Consider the following 15835-nt stretch of genomic DNA (forward strand, 5'->3'; position numbering starts at 1 on the left):
CCAGAGGAGGGGCCTGCACCTTGAGTGAGTGCCTGGGAGGCAGGTCCAACAACTATTCACTTTTCACAGGTGAAAACTAAGGCTCAGAGAGGTGCAGGGGTTGCCCAAGGTCATGCAGCAAGCGTCAGAGTCTGAATGCGGACCTGGCAACGTGTCAGCAAAGCTTCTGTGTCCTCATTGCTCCCCGCCCCACCCTGGGCACCAAGGAGACACTCGGTCCGAGTTTCCAGAACGTAATTGGATTTGGATGGATTGGATCAAATTAGATTCGACCTGGCGGGCAGCCTGGCCTGACTGGCACCAGGCCCCTGAAGACCAGGATTTCTGGGAGCAACTCTGAAATTATATCTCACTTTCCCTCGAGGAGGGGAGATGAACGGGGCTTTCTGCTGGACTCAGCACTGCATGGTATCACGATGGGGAGTGAGGCCGAGGGAGTGGCTGCGCCTGGCCCCAGGGCAGCTGTCTTGTGGCCCAGCTCCCAAGAGTAGACACGGTACAAAGCAGGGGGCCACAGGAGGACAGAGGGAGACAGGGCCCTTCGATCCCGCAGGCTCGCAGAAGCCTGCTCTGTGCCCAGTTCTGGGCTCCGCCCTTGTTCTGGAGAAGCCTGTGGAGACAGTGTGCCAGCCGGAGCTGGCGGGAACAGGCCGGGCTGCCTCAGAGGAGCTGGGATGGGGCTACAGCAGGGTGGGGGACCTGCAGTCCCTTCCAGTGTGGAGCCCAGGACCATTCTCCTGGAGCAGAAGTGCTTGGCAACACGCACCTTGCATGCCCCCCACCCCGGGGTTCACCTTTCACATCCGAACTTCCACTTGGCCCCACGGCCCTCAGCAGTAGCCCTCCCAGTACTACCCCTGTTAGCTTGCAGTGCTCAGGACCGCCTTCCTGGGCGGACAAGAAGGGAGAGCCGTCCGCTCTACCCCTGAGGCTCTGAGGCACAGAGGAAGCCACGCCAGGCTCCACGGGTTCCCTGCCCCGCCCTACGCCTCCACGGTGCCTCTGCCACCGTGGCTTCATCTGTAAGGTGAGGGGCTGAAGTGGGCCACCCTGGGGTCTCTAAGCCTGTAACCCAGAGCCTCCCAGAGGGGCTGGGGCAGAGCTCCCCAGGATACTGTGCTAAGTGAGGGGGAGGGGGCTATCCACGAGTGCCTGCAGGACTTCTCAGAGCCTTTAACGTGCGTTGTGAATTCCCTACCTCAGGCGACCTGGGATGCTGTGTTTCATAGAACACACAGCAGAGAATGCCACAATAGTGCTTTCCAAATTCTCTATGCCTCTCGCCTTGTCCCCTAAATAATAGGCAATGGGTTTAATCTGCTCTGAGGTAAGAAAGGCTTCATTTCTCTCTCCTCTCCCTCCCTTCCTCTTTCTCTCTTCTTCCTCCCTTCTCTCTCTTTCTCGCCCCCATTCTTCTTTGCTTTCTTTCAGTTACTGTTTGCTGACCCCTAACTCGGGGCAGGCCCCGTGCTGGGTACTTGGGATACAGAAAAGAATAAAGGTCAGGTCTCCCCTCAAACTACCCACGGTTGGCAGGAGAGCGCAACTTAGCAGCTACACAGATCTTACGCAAGGCAGAATGAAGCAGCAGCAGTGTAGAGAAGCTCCAGGAGCAGCCCTGCTTCCTTAGGAACCCGCTCTGTGCCACACACATCGCACGGTCTTCTCATTTGAGCCTCACGGCAACCCTCAGAGGTACACGTTCTGACAACTCATTTGTCAGCTAAGAAAAGGGAAGAAGGTATCTGACCAGAGGCTCAGGTACGAGCAGGCGAGCCCTGGCCCCGGCCCCTCCTGCACGAGGCTCAGCCCTCCTCGGAGCATTTTGACGGAGTGAGCACTGGCCAGGCTGGCCTGCCGGCCTGGGGGCTGGACTCTCCCTCTGGCGCCTTTGCATCCGCTCCCCAGTAAGATCTCCTGAGCATCTGCCATGTGCAGCCAGGGTTCTGAGCGCGGGACACAGCAGGGACAAGACACGGCCTCTCGGAGCTTGCTGGCTGGTGGGCAGGGCGGCCGCAGGTAGACAGGCACAGAAGCGCAGAGCCGGCTCTCAGCGTTGCGCCAGCTGGAAGGAAGAGACAAAGCCAGGACCCGCGGTCTGCAGGACAGAGCTTGAGCCGCGCCCAGAGAGTGAAGGAAGGCATCAGTTAGCCGCCGAGGGGAGCCACTCAGCTCAGTGCTGCCCTGAGGCGTGGGTCTCATAGGCCAGCCTTTTAGCGCTCCCCTTGCTTAGGACGCCGCCAGAGTGACCTTGCTCATAAGAGCCCGTCACCTTTCACGGAGCAGCTGCAGAGGGCGTGGGCCAGGCCTGCCCGAGGCCGCTCTGCTATACGTCCAGCCCAGTGGGAAGGCCGTGGTGGCTGCAGAGGGAGAGCGGGGACTCAGAGGACAAGCAGGTGAGAGGTCGGGACCCCAGCTGCCATAAAGCACGGCCGCTCGAGGAACACCACGCTGTTTGGAAAGGCTAGAGAGGTGACACCAGCAGGAGAGACGAGGCTTCGTGATGGTTCTGCAGGTGAGCTGAGGCTCCGCCCTCGTGCTCAGCGGCAGCCGGGTGAAGGTCAGAGAGGAGCGAGGGGTTCTGTGCTTCGTTGAGGGGCTGCCCGGAGAGCTTCACAGTCTGAATTTGCCTTGAATTTTCATAGGCTCTTCATTCTGAGGGCAACAGATAGTAACAGGTACCATTTGTTAGCCCAGCTCTGTGCCGGGTTCCTCGTTCTGTTCACCCCCAGCAAATGCATGCTGCCTGTCCGTCATCTGAGTCCCACAAGGGTCGCTCAGTGACCCCCAGACCAGGAGAGCCACGGCTGGGAGCCCAGCGGCCTGGGTTCCAGGCCTGCCGTATGATCTGGGACAGTCACCCCTGCCTCGAGGCCCCGTTTTCCCCATTTGGAAGATGGATGGCAAGGAGCCGTCCAGCCCTGACCATCTGTGGTCCTGCCGGCCATGAAGCCGAGCTTCTCGTGGCCCACGGAAGCCAGTGCCGCCCCAGAGTGGAGGGGAAGTTCACGCAGTTCCCGCGTCCACGGCTGGGCAAGGGGCTGAGTCACCCGCACAGAGGAAGCCGTACCCCCGGCCCCTAGCTAGGCCGTTGTGGCCTTCTTTGGGGTGGTTGCTAGGGTCATTTTTAAATGTGATGGCAATGCTCTCACGACCACTGTGTCAGGAGCGTCCAGAAGCGCTCGGGCCGAGCAGAAACGGTCCAGCCGGACGTGAGCCTGGCTGGTGGTGGCTGCCGCTCCCAGCTGGGAGACCCAGACCCGAGGCTGTTCCGTTTCCCCTCCCTTTGCTGTGGGGACCCGGAGCATCCCCTCCTGGGCAAGACCTGCCCTGGACGGTGAGCTCACTGGGGAGGCCCAGAGCTCAGCCTGAGTCACCTGGAGAGCAGAGGGGAGCCACACAGCTACCCCGCAGCGAGGAGAGCATGGGTGTCCAAAAGGCCCTTGACGGGCCTGAGGGCCAAGGAAGGCTTCCCGGGGGAGGGAGGGCCGTAGTGGCACGGGCCTTACAGCGCACACACCTTTCGGAGCCGCAGCAGTAGCTGACTGGCCCCTAGAGCGCCCAGTCTGCGGCAGGCCCAGCCGACAGAGACTCCCCGCCCGTACAGGCAAGGGTGACAAATGCCTGGCGAACCAGGGGCCAGGGCTCCAGACAGTATGGTCGAGAATCATACCCACCCCCCGCTTCTCCTCTGCAAGGACCCCTCCTCTCAGCCTCTCCTTGTTTTAGAAAATACCGTTTTTAACCAAAGATGTACTCACATTGATGTGTAATAAAGTTTAAATTTCCGTTTTTAAATAAACTAATAGAGATAAATTTCCCCATTTAATCTCTAGTAAATACTTATAGCCATGACACAGAAACACAAGCTCTTTGGGCTCCAGCTGGACAATTTGACTTGCGTAAGTGAGAAAATCAAGGTGAAGGAATAATGAGAATAATGAAATCAGGTGAAACCGGAGGTCGGTGCGCTGAGCAAAACGCGTGCTTCATTCATTTTGACTTGTTTTTGTTTTCTTCCACTTCAGACTTTTTTCAGTCTTTGTGGTAGCTGCCGGGTTGTTTGTGTTTTCAAACATCTGTCAGTTCTCCGTTGCCCCCGCCCATGCTTCAAGTGGCCGAGGTCGAGATGAGTTAGTTAGTCCTGCCCTCGAACAGGAGGCCCGTGCGTCACCTGGGGAAGGAGGTCTCCGGGCGGTGTGGGCGGACAGCAGCCCTTCCTTTCATCTGCACTTAGCCTCTTGATGGACTTGTGACCTCTAACCTCTCACTTGACCCCTGACCTCATAAATTCTGGAAACTCCTCACAAATCACCAGGAAGATAAACATCAACCGGGGTCAACTGAAGGGGGTCCCAAGCCGCTCCAGGCAGACAGGGAGGGGGGATCAAATCTTCTGGGGTGGAGGGGATTTCCCCAAAACTGTGGGTGACTCAGGAGAGGGGCCAAACGGCCCACCCCAGGGAACCCTTCTTCTCCCTGGTCACACCAGGGCCCTCAGAGTGCGTTTTGGCAAGATGCTTGGCAGGCACTGACTGGGTGGTGTGTAGAGGCCAGGCCTCCGGAGGTGGATGGTCCATAGTTCCTGCCCTCAAAGCCCGTGGGCAGCCCAGCTCTGCACTCAGTGAGGCCTCTGGGAGGGGAGAAGACAGGGAACCTGGCTGGCCTTGGGAGGGACAGGGCTTCCGAGTCGGCCAGAGGACGAGCTGCTAAGGGCCTGCCGGGCAGGGCCAACGTGGACAAGACTCCAGATAAAAAACGCCCACTGCAGCTAGAGCATGGGGGTGCCAGAGCAGGCAGTGGCGTGGCCCAGCCCTGAGCCGCTGCCACAGTCTCCCATTTCTGAAGTTTCCCAGCCAGCAGGGGAGTCCGTTGCTAACTGCCCTTTTAAGTTGAAGCCTCGGAGGAAAAGGTGCCTGAGGTTTGCAAACATATTTGCTTTAAAGAGGAACATCTGCCAACCAGCAGGAATCTCAGGCTGCGATTAGGAACACAGTGACGTGTGTGGCCTGGACCCGGAATAAGCACGGAGGGCGGAGGGACGCCTGCTCGGGGCTCCGGGCCTGCAGGGCTCTGCACTGAGGCTGGGGCTTCCGTGGGTCCCGGGCAGCACTGCAGCTGGAGGCCAGCTGGGGTGTGTCAGCACCCTGACCTGTCAGCACTCCTCTGTGTGCCCAGCCTGAAATGCAAGTCTCCACCTGCCCCACGGGGGCTTGAGGCATCTCCGTACAAACTGAAAAGTGCCGCGCACCGCCATCGTTTTAAATGCCACCCACATCTGCTTTCGTGGGGAAACCATCTAAACCCCTGACCTGGGAAGCCTCCTGCAGCCCATGCCCTGTAATCTGACCCAGGTCAGGAGCGTTTCCTCCGTGGGTCCTGCAAGCTCATTTACGGTCTCCGAGCAAGGCCTGGCTCTAGACCTGGGCACCGTGTCCTCAGTTTCCCCCTAGGGGATCGCCATCTGGATGACTAGGTGCACCCCCCATGTGCATGTCATGCACGTGCCAACGGCAGCCCAAGAACACTACGTTTGCTTGTGACATTTCATCGGTTATCTTCTAAGCCTGAAATTTTCTCTCTCCCTGGTCCCCAACCCCTCTCTTGTCTGTCTCTTCCCAGAGGGTATGAACTGCATGAACAAAGACCATGGCTGTGCCCACATCTGCCGGGAGACGCCCAAAGGTGGGGTGGCTTGTGACTGCAGGCCCGGCTTTGACCTTGCCCACAACCAGAAGGACTGCACACGTAGGTAGATGGAGGCAAAGGGGTCAGACATTCCCACGCGTCTCCTGCCATTGCTTTGTGGGGGGTCTGTCCAGTCTGCTGGACGTTGCCTGAGAAGGGCACTCAGTCCTCTGGGGGGGAGAGAAGGGCAGGGCCCCCCCCCGAAGGGGCCTGGGAGGCATGAGGGACAGGGGCCATAAGCCCCAGGCTTGGGGTTTCCCTGGCATAGTACCACTGACACAGCCCCAGACCTGGGCTGGATCTTATGCAGGGCCCTGTGTGACAGCCCTGCCAGCGCTCATCATGACCTCCTCCTTCCCCCTCGCCCCCAACCCGAGAGACCCATTGGCCCTGTGCTCGAGCTCTCCAGCAGGAACGGAGGGACTGTGGGTTCGCAGTGGGCCAGGGCAGCCCTTGGTAACAGAATGGTATAAAGAAGGCAAGGAGGGGACTTCCCTGGTGGCGCAGTGGTTGAGAATCCGCCTGCCAATGCAGGGGACACGGGTTTGAGCCCTGGTCAGGGAAGATCCCACATGCCACAGAGCAACTAAGCCCACGCGCCACAACTACTGAGCCTGTGCTCTAGAGCCCGTGCTCTGCAACAGGAGAGGCCACCGCAATGAGAAGCCCACGCACTGCAACAAAGAGTAGACCACGCTCACCGCAACTAGAAAAAGCCCACGCTCAGCAACGAAAACTCAATGCAGCCAAAAAATAAATAAATAAATTTATTAAAAAAAAAAAAAAGAAGAAGAAGGCGAGGAGCTCGGTTCTGGGCGGGGGGCGGTCCCAGCGCAGGCTGCACTGAGCTTATTTCCAGGATCAAAGACCAGAGCTCATAGCCTAGCCCTGAAAGGCCCACCGTAGACGATGATACCCTGGGAAATCTGGATTGAATGAGGCCTCTGGTCAAAGGTGCCATTTCAGGACCAGCTTGGAGGTCAGCCTGCAGGACGCAGGCGTAATCCAGCCTCTCACTGTGGTCACTGGGCACTCCCCAGTAGGAATGGGAGCCAGCAAACGAAGTGAGATGGTGGCTGAACACGCTGAGTCCTCTAAAGCTTCGAAGGCGGTGCATCCCCCCGACAGTGCGTGGGGAGCGGCAGGATGTGGCCTCCGCTCGCCGGGCAGCCAGGATGCCCAGGTTGATGTGATGTTTGCTGTGTGTCTGAAAAGAGTGGAGGGTGGCTGGTGTGACTGCTGCCCGTCTCTGGCCAGAGACAAGCACTTCATACCAGGCCCACCTTCTGCTGCAGAAGAATGAGTCCAACTCCCAGGCTGGCCACTGAACCAGGACACAGACGCTGACCAGCTCTCCTAAAGAAAATGGGCTTTCTTTCCATTCTTCATTCTGCGGCCTTTGCCAGCCCGTCGTCCTTAGTCATCGTGACTCTTCCAGTTCTCCTCCGCTCTCCTCAGTCATTGAGATCTCGGGGACCCACATGCCTCAGACATAGTCCCTGTCACCAAGGGAGCTCGTGCTCCAGCCCCCACACCTGATTCGTCCGTTCCCCAAGGTGAAGACACTTCCTCCTGCCCAGGTTGGTCCCAGACGTGGACCAGCCTTCCTCTTCTAGTCACTCCTGCGGGGTTGCAGTGATCAACAGGTACGCTGTCACCAAGGGGAGGACCAATCAGGGATGCTGTTGACGGGGAAATGCCCGGTTCTAACCCAGGCCCTCCTGTCCTCTACACCAGATGGATCCCTTTAGCTGCAGAGAAACCTCCTGCCACCTGGCAACCTTCAGAACAGAGAAGGAATAACTCCAGCTTCCCAGTCCTCCCCGTGGGGTAATCTGAGCTGCCTCAGGACACAGGCCAGGGACCAGCGTGTGTGGCGTGGGCAGGCTTGTCGACAGGCTCGGCCAGGAGGAAAGCGCATTCCTTCAGTCCGCAAGCCTGGCTGACGCCCGCCCTGACCAAGCCCTAAGCTAGGTGCCCGAGAGAGAGCCGTGGGCCCCAGGAAGTGGCTGGGACTGACTCACAGGCTACCTAACCCTATGATCCCGTGTGGGGCAAGTGCTACGAGGGGACGGTTTGCTCAGAGAGCATCTCCTGAGGGACCAGCCTGGTCTGAGAGGTCAGGCATAAGGAGAGCTCTGTGCACGGCCGAGACTCCCCCGCCCCACCCGGACAGAAAGAGCTACGCCCGCGCCCCGAACTTCTGGTAAAGCAGATAGAGTCCCACCCTCTCTGCTCAGTGGCTGGGTGTTGCCAAGGTGTGTGGAGAGTCCAGTACCCATCCTGGAGCCCAGGAGTGGGTGACTGCCCTGCAGCCCTCCTGCCGAGGGACGGCACCCCTGGCTGTCCACCCCATCAGCTTTGGTTTTCTTCTGTGTAGTTAGTGTGGATTAGCGTAAAGTTAGCTCTGAGACTTCCCGCTAGCCCTTGAGCTCACTCGAGGCCCAGGAAGTTCTAGATCTGGAGTTGGGTCGGGGGCTGAGGCCTGGCCTAGGCAGCCGCTGTGAACGAGCAGGACCACAGGGGACTCTGCCCGAATTTTCCTCCCTCCAGAGCCCAGGACTCACTCCAGGGCCAGAGGAGGTTTTCTCCATCCTTCTCTGGGTCTTTCCGGAGCTCAGGGCTCCAGTGTTTACTTCCGTGTACGTGCTATAGGCTCTCTACGTGCTCACAGCTCGGCCCGTGTGGTCTGGGAGATGCACACGGGCCTGCAGAGAGGGAGCAAGAAAGTGGCCCTCGCTCCGGTTGCCTCAGACAGGCCCGTGTCCTCCGTAGAGCCACTTGCAGGGTGCCGTCAATCTCCTGGAGCCCAGAGCCTGGAAAGAACTGTCCCCTCACCGGTCCACCCCTGCCCACCCTGAATGGGGCATCTCTCAGTCCGGAAAGGCACGTGATGTTCAGCCCAAGGTGGGGCTCTCCCCTCACCTGAGATCCGTGCTCAGCGGCAGCCCCCTGGGACCTTGGCTTCCCTGAGGCTCCGCCTGTGCAGAGAGATGAGAGACCCTGACTCCAGGCTGCCGGGCACCCACAAATGCTGGGAGAAGAGACACTCCCACACAGAGGGGCCAGAGGGCTTGGTGGCAAAACCCCAGCTGTTTCCTGAAGCAGTTCTGCGTGTCCTTGAAATGTCGCCCCGGAAGCTGGGTCCCTCCTTCGGATGGTCATGAGCTCCCTGTGGAAGAGGCAGCCCGCCAGCCGCTGGTCGCCGAGGACAGTGTCTGGGACAGTGAGTAGGACCCATTCTCCTCGCGCCCTCCTCACCTGGCAGGGAGACTGCGTGTGGCCGGGTCGGCAGGGCCAGCATCGCTCAGGCTGGAAACCCCAGAGCCTCCGTGCTGTTCTCTGGGTGGAAGGAGGAGTACCCGGGAAACGCAGCTGCAGAACTCAGCTCTGAAACACCTGGAATCCTTCACCGGGGAGCTGCCACCACGTGACCTCCCTCTGGCCCCAGCCCTGCTCACGGGTCACCTGTTAAAACATCATTCAGGCTCTGCCAGTTCGGAGTTTTCTGCCCCTCTGACTGTGGTTGGTCTGAGACTCACTTCTGCATACCTGATCATCATTAGGGTTTTCAGATAAATTCAGAGTGTAGATAGAATTCTGGACAAATGGGTAAGGTCTCCAGGAAGACACCCTGTCCTCAAGGCCCCGGTGTACCATTTGCACACAGATGACGGGCACCCTGTCATCTTAGAGCGGAGTAAAGCAGGGGCAGCAAGAAGCCCTGCCATGGAGACCTTGGATCTCCTTTTGCGATATCCCTCACCCCTGTGTATTCTTTTCAATCAACTTGAATTTCTCCTTTTCCCTGCTTCAGACGGGCTCCTGCTTGTTCAGCCCCCTTTTCAGCGACCCGGGTTGCTGATGCTGTGAAACATTTTAAGATCCTGGGCTGAAGGGCAGCAGCTCCTCCAGGCCATAGGCCCTGCGCACTGTGTAACACGTTTAAATAAAAGGTCATTTTCAAACCTGAGTCCGAGATGACGTTAATTTGCATATGTTCTGTCTGTTTGGACATTCCCTTGGGAGGATTAGGGCTTAGAGTGGATAGAGATTGAGGTGGCTGCTGGGACTTGGAGGGAATAGGCATCCATGGGGACATCCTTCCACGTGCCCCAAGACGTAAGCAAAAGAAAGAAAGGTCTACGAGAGCTAAGGAAATGAGCGCCACCCCTCACATGGGCCTGCCCCCTCCCACCGCCTTGAAGAGTATGCCTGGTATTCACAGACATTTGCCCCATCGGGACAGGCTATTGTAAAGTGTCTTTTGCAACCTAGGAAGGATAAAATTGTCTAGCTTATCCCTTTCTTCAACTAACACCATCTGAGTGCATCGGCTGTGTGCCAGCTCTGTTCGAAGCCCAGACGACCCAAAGTCCATTCTCTGTCCCACCCCAGTTCGCCTCTAGGGAGTGAGCGATTCCACCCAAGACCCCAGAGGGGCTGATGTCCAGGGAAATGTGTGCCTCTGCGCTGACTGTCTCATGTCCCCACTTTCCTCCCCCATCCCTTAAAGAAACAACCGACGGCGATAAACTAATCGTTTTTGTTGTCATTCTGTTTACATACACGTATGTACACTTTGGGCCTAACTAGTAACCTGTAACTATGGAAACGGAGGCTGCCAGCACAGCTGTGAGGACACGGACACAGGCCCCACGTGCGGCTGCCACCAGAAGTACGCCCTGCACTCAGACGGTCGGACGTGCATCGGTGAGTAAGCGCTTTTGCCGAGCACAAGCTCGCTGCACCGCCCTGCCCCCCGGGGCGCCCGTGGGGCCCGAAAGTGGCCACACCCCACTGCATCCTGCTTTCCAGGAAGCGCCCCACGATACTGATGGGGCTGGCGGGCGACCCCGAGGGGAGCTTTCTGTGAACACTTCCCAGGGTCGCCCATCTACCCAGACCAAGCGCCTCTGCTTTGTGTCACTGCGGGTTTTCTGAGGGGCCTCATCCTCCGCGTGCAGGTGGTTCCAGGCAGGTGATCTGTGGGGAGGAGGGTGGTGTGTGCGCCTTTGGAGGGCAGCTTCTGTTCCTGAAGCACAGGGGTTTCATCCCCTAACGTGGAGACACACCGGAGACTTGGCCAGCCTGCATCACCACCTCCTTGGTGGTGTGAGCTGCCCACAGCATCTGGAAAACCAAGAGGTTTTCTCAGAAAACTGCTTTCAGTCTTGGTTGTCTAGAACACCAGGGGAGAGGGCTGGTGTGAATCCCGGGTCAGGTCTGGGTGTCTTTAACCTAATGCTCTCCACTCCCAAGCTACGGGGCCTCTCGCCGGACCTCCTCTCCCACCTAGAGCCCCTTCTTCTCGGGTGCCCCCTCCTGACACCCCTCGGGTGTCACCTCACCTGTTGCAAGAGTGTCAGTTTCAGTCTCTGTCACCTCCGTCCTCCTGGTCCTTAGTTCCAAGGGGAAGCTTGAGTATTTGTGATTATCTCAAGTTATAATCACTAGTAAGTTCTTTCCCCACTCAAAACTAACAGCCTATTTTTTAACTGAGAAAAAGAGGAATTTCAAAGTTGGTGCCCAGAGTTCACCCTCCTCTTTCTCTTCAACACTGGCAAAGTTCAGCACCGCCCCCCCCCCGCAAGTCAGTTATCATTTTTTGTAAAAATGCCCCGTTTTTTTATTATCGACTCAGAAGATATTTCTTGAGGGACTTTCAAGTAACAGAAAAGGGTTGGCAAGCAAGCAAAGCCATGAAGCCCGGAGTCTGCTGTCACCTTCTGTCCCCTGTGGCTCTGCTCCCTTGTGCCCCGGGGGAGTCGGGCGGAGGGGCCGGGCCGGGCAGCAGCGGTCGCGTCCCAGTCCCGGGCTGTCGTCCCAGGTGCCGCCTGCGTGGTTCTCCCTTCCTCTGTGTGGTCTCTCCTCTCAGACAGCCATTTGGGTTTCATTTTATCTCATTCCTCCTGCTTTTCTGGTGATGGTCCCTGATTGCCTGTCTTGTCTGATAACTGACGTTCGTTAATGATTTTCAGAGCCAAAAGCCAAGCCAAACCAAAGAACCAAAAAATAATAATTAATAATAATAATAATCAAAGCAGAACCCGGTCTCAGACCAGTGTCTCTATTGCAGCCTGATCCCATCTAGAACTCCCTCTCCCACCTCTCTCCCTGTCTCCACTGACCCCGGGGGCTCTCCCGGCCCGCCGGCCCCCTTCCTGTCTCGTCTGCTGGGGTCTCCCACAGCGTTTGCGTCTGCAGTGGAGCTGCCTCCTCCAGCCCCTGGACCAGCGCAAACAGCGGCCGGCCAGACACACGCCCAGCCTCGTCTAACACTTCTTGTCTTTGTGCACCTGGTTCATCCTCTCTTACTTTTTTATCCTTTAGTGTCTGCTGCACGTGAAGGTCCCTGCTTGGATCTGCTGTCTAACGTAGCTTCCCTCACCTGCCCCTTCCCCTCCCCTCTCCTTAGAAATCCTTTCCCAGACCCAGCTCCTGGGCCCTGGGCCGTTACTCCCCGCTGGCCCAGAGAACCTTGCATCTGCCTTTGCTCACTGCTCCCCGGGCTCCCCCGGGAGCGAATGTCCCCACACATCTCCCACTGAGCAAAGAAACGCGAGCCAGCTAACCTCACGTGCTCCTCTACGGGGGACATGCCGGCAGCTCCCGGCCGCCGGCCGGCTGTCCCTCTGTGCGTGCTCCTAAAACGGCCGCCCCTCTTTGCAGCCTCTCGTCGAGCACTTGAGTGTCTCGCTCCAGCCCTCCATAGACAAGCAGGCAACCAGCACTGCCCACATCGACCCCCTGGCTTCTCTGTGTCTATTCGGTTGGATCCACTGTTGAGTGTATGCGTGTCTGTCCCTCCGTATGTTTTGTTCTTAATTCTGCATGAGTGTTGGACACATTTTCACGCCCTTGAGACGGGGCATCTGCTGTCCAGGCGCATCCATCACCGGACCTCGCGGGTCCTGTCCCCCCCCTTGTCCTGGGCCTTGTCCTGCGCCTGCCTCTTCAGCCTGAGCCGGGGTGTCTGTAGCTGCCTGGGTCTTCGCGAGCTCCGCGGGGATGCTGTCCACCTCTCCGGCCCTCCGCACGCGGGTCCTGTCCGTTCTGACCTCAGCCTCCTCCTGTGTTTGTTTGCAGATGGGCCCTGTGTCCCCACCCCGTGTCCTCTTGTGGTCATATCCCTCTTCTGCCCCCCTCCCCCGCTCTGCCGCCTCTTCGCTCTGCCCTGAACACGCCATCTGGAGGTTCCTGGGATTAGCCCCTTGGCGAGGACGCCGCGCTGGCCCGGCGTGCTATGTTGGCTTTGTGTGCGCCACGCCAAGAGGCTGACTGTCTTGGGCCGCGGGAAGTGGGCTCTCATTAACCACCGGCTCCGTGTTTGTCCCTTACTTGTGTTTTAGAAAAGGATGAGGCTGCAATTGAGCGCTCTCAGTGCAATGCCACGTCAGTAGCTGATGTGGACAAGCGGGGGAAACGGCGGCTACTCATGGGTAACACTTTTCTTCCACTTCCTTTGTTGTACTTGCACCTTTGTTCGTGTGTGTGTGTGTGTGTGTGTGTGGTATGTGCTGGCGTGTGAGGTGTCTGTATGCGTACTTGTATGTCAGGCTGTGAGAGCTGTGCTGGCATGTGGGGTGAGCGTGTGTGGGGGCTGTTTATCCGTGTGGTGTGCCCACGTGTGTGTGATCGTGCGTGCCGTGGGTGAGTGTGAGGGGCTCTGCTCCAGATGTGAACTCACTTTTTCCTTTTTAAGGTTTTTACCCTTCATCGAGTACACGTATTTCTCTGTGTGTTTGTAGCAAAGAACCCAGAGGCAGTGTCTAGTGGCTTCTGCGTGTAAGGACATGTGCTCTGTAAACCCCCTCTACTCGCAGTAATGCCCACATGTGCAGTTAGGGTTGCAGGGTCAGCAAAGCAGCGCTGAGACGCAGAAGCAAAGTGGGTGTTAGTGTAGAACAGGGGTTCAGACAGCACGTCCTTATCTGTCTCCTCGCCAGAGAGGAGCCACGTGCAGGGGGAAAAAACCTACATCTAGATGCAGGGCAGCAGGGTCTCAGGGGTGTCCAGTCCACCCTGCTGGCTTTATAGTTGGGAAATCTGCTACCCAGAGAGGGGAGGACCGGGCAGGGTCACCTGGCAGCCCCTTCTGGCCCCAAGGCTCCCCAGTCCGTGAATGACCCCAGCCCAAGCCCGCTTTTCCCCAGCCCGCCCCCCTCGGGTCCCCGCCCCCCCTCGGGGGTCCATGTGATGTCAGCTGCGCTCTGAGCCCTGCCCTGGGCTGGATGCAGACTCTAGGGAGGCTTGCCCGGAAACACCTGGGGCCGCTCTGGGCGGCTGGAGGCCTGCTGGTGTAGCTGATCCCGGGCAGGGTGAGGAAAACGGAGAAAAGAACTGCTCTGCAGCCGAGCTCGGTCTGCAGAAGAGCCATCTGTCTCCACATTCATTCGTTCCTCTGGCCCTCAGTCAGTGCCAGTTCTGGGGTCGCTGGCCCCTGGGTGGCACTAGCTGTCAGGCCTCTGGAGCACAGCTATCGGGTCACCTGGGATTGTCACGACCTTCTTTGTGGCACTCCTGTTAGGTCACACCAGCCTTGGGAGCTATGAGGTCAGGTGGTGCACTTCTCACATCTCGGAGGAGGAAACTGAGACTCACTGGGGTGCCCTGGCTTGCCCAAGGTCACACGTAAGTTACCCTGCACAGCTGAGCTTAACCCAGAGGTCATGGCCACGTGGGCCATCTTAAGTGTCAGCGTCACAGGACCGTGGAGGTCAGAGCCTAAAGGTCCCAGAGAGGTCACTCAGTTTTGTGGTCCTCGTAGGGACCTCAAAGGAGCCCAGGCATCTAGGGAGGAGTCTGAGTGGGGCTGAGGGAGGGATGTGGCCTTGAGTGCCGGGGAGTAGGCTTGAGGTCTCCCCCAGTGAGGAAGCCGTGGGCTGGCCGACAGCTCTGTGAACCCCTGGTCCGTGCTGGGCAGGACAGATATAGCCCTGTTCTCAGACGAGAGCGCTACAGGCCAGAGAGGCCAGAGGACTCACTCTGGTTACACAGGGACAAGCTCAGGCTAGAAGCCCGCTCTCTGCAAGTTCTCTGTACGAGGCTGTCTCATTGACTTGGGCCGTCTGGCTTGGCCTGGAAACCACGAAGGGGTGGGCTTAGAGGCTCCAGCAATCAGGTGTGTCCACTGCCCTGCACAAAAGGCTGAGTCAGTACTAAGGACTTTCCGAAGAGGTGGCTGGCAGCGGGTGATGGGAACCTACGAGCTTCTGGTGCTCTGAGGCCCAAGAGGGCCCAGGCTCCTAGGCCTCACTTACAGGAGAGGTGGGCACTGCTGCCTGAGGCCAGAGCTCCAGAGCGGGGCAGGACCAGGAACTGGGCCCCCAGGTGCCAGGCACCCTTCCCGGCAAGAGGATGGTGGCAGACGAGGGCTGAGCTGAGTTGGCATCAAACAGGTGGGTGGGTACCTGCTCTTTCTAATTAGAGTTGGCAGGGAGAGTGGCTCAGAGCCAGACCCTGGTGCAGGGTCTGGGAGGTGAGGAGGGAGCACTGAGGACACAGGTCCCCTCACCCCGAGCTTGGGAGGCAGAGATGGGGGAGCAGATCGGGGGACTCGGTGCCAGACACAGGAAGGGCCAGGGAGATGGGTGTTGATTGGCTACCCCTGCATCCCCACCTCTCTGTCCCCACCCCCACCCCCTTAGAACCTGTCCTGCCCCACAGACAGAAGAGACCTCTCCCTCCTCTGGTCTCCTGACAACACTTACAACAGGGGGACAAGGGCCGACGGCCAAGACCGCACGCCTGGCACTAGGTCACTGTCCTCAGAAGCTTCCAGGAGAGGCACTCTCTCGAGCATAGGTGAGCTCATAACTCTTAGCACCCGTCCCCTCTGAGAGCAGCCCACGCGGTACACACTTAGGATCCTACTGGACTTCAAGCCCAACTAGTAGACCCCACGAGGCCTGGCTGCTCCCAGGCTCGGTTAATAGAGGCAAGGAATGGAGATGAGGGAGGTGACCATGCCCATTCTGCCCTGCTGGTCAGAGCACACCTGGGACATCACGTTCAGAGCCCGGCCGCCGTGTGCAGAGAGCAGCCTAGACGGAGTTGGGTCAGCATCGCCAGCCTGTGGAAGGGAGCACAGGCAGTTCATCCAGTGGATCCTGGGGCTGGTGGGCCACTTGAGCCCTGTTTTAGG

At 58.5% G+C, this 15835-nt stretch overlaps 1 protein-coding gene across 1 annotated transcript in view; it reads left to right on the plus strand.

Moving 5' to 3' along the window:
• The window catches only part of SCUBE1 (signal peptide, CUB domain and EGF like domain containing 1), a 169923-nt gene that overhangs the window by 103736 nt on the left and 50352 nt on the right, over window positions 1–15835 (plus strand). Inside the window, 3 exon segments of the mRNA XM_024737402.1 lie at window positions 5623–5748; window positions 10285–10401; window positions 13041–13130. Coding sequence (XP_024593170.1) covers window positions 5623–5748; window positions 10285–10401; window positions 13041–13130 — 333 coding nt within the window.

The sequence above is a fragment of the Neophocaena asiaeorientalis genome, unplaced genomic scaffold (assembly GCF_003031525.2).
Source record: "Neophocaena asiaeorientalis asiaeorientalis breed wild unplaced genomic scaffold, Neophocaena_asiaeorientalis_V1.1 scaffold242, whole genome shotgun sequence".
In the NCBI taxonomy this organism is placed as follows: domain Eukaryota; kingdom Metazoa; phylum Chordata; class Mammalia; order Artiodactyla; family Phocoenidae; genus Neophocaena; species Neophocaena asiaeorientalis.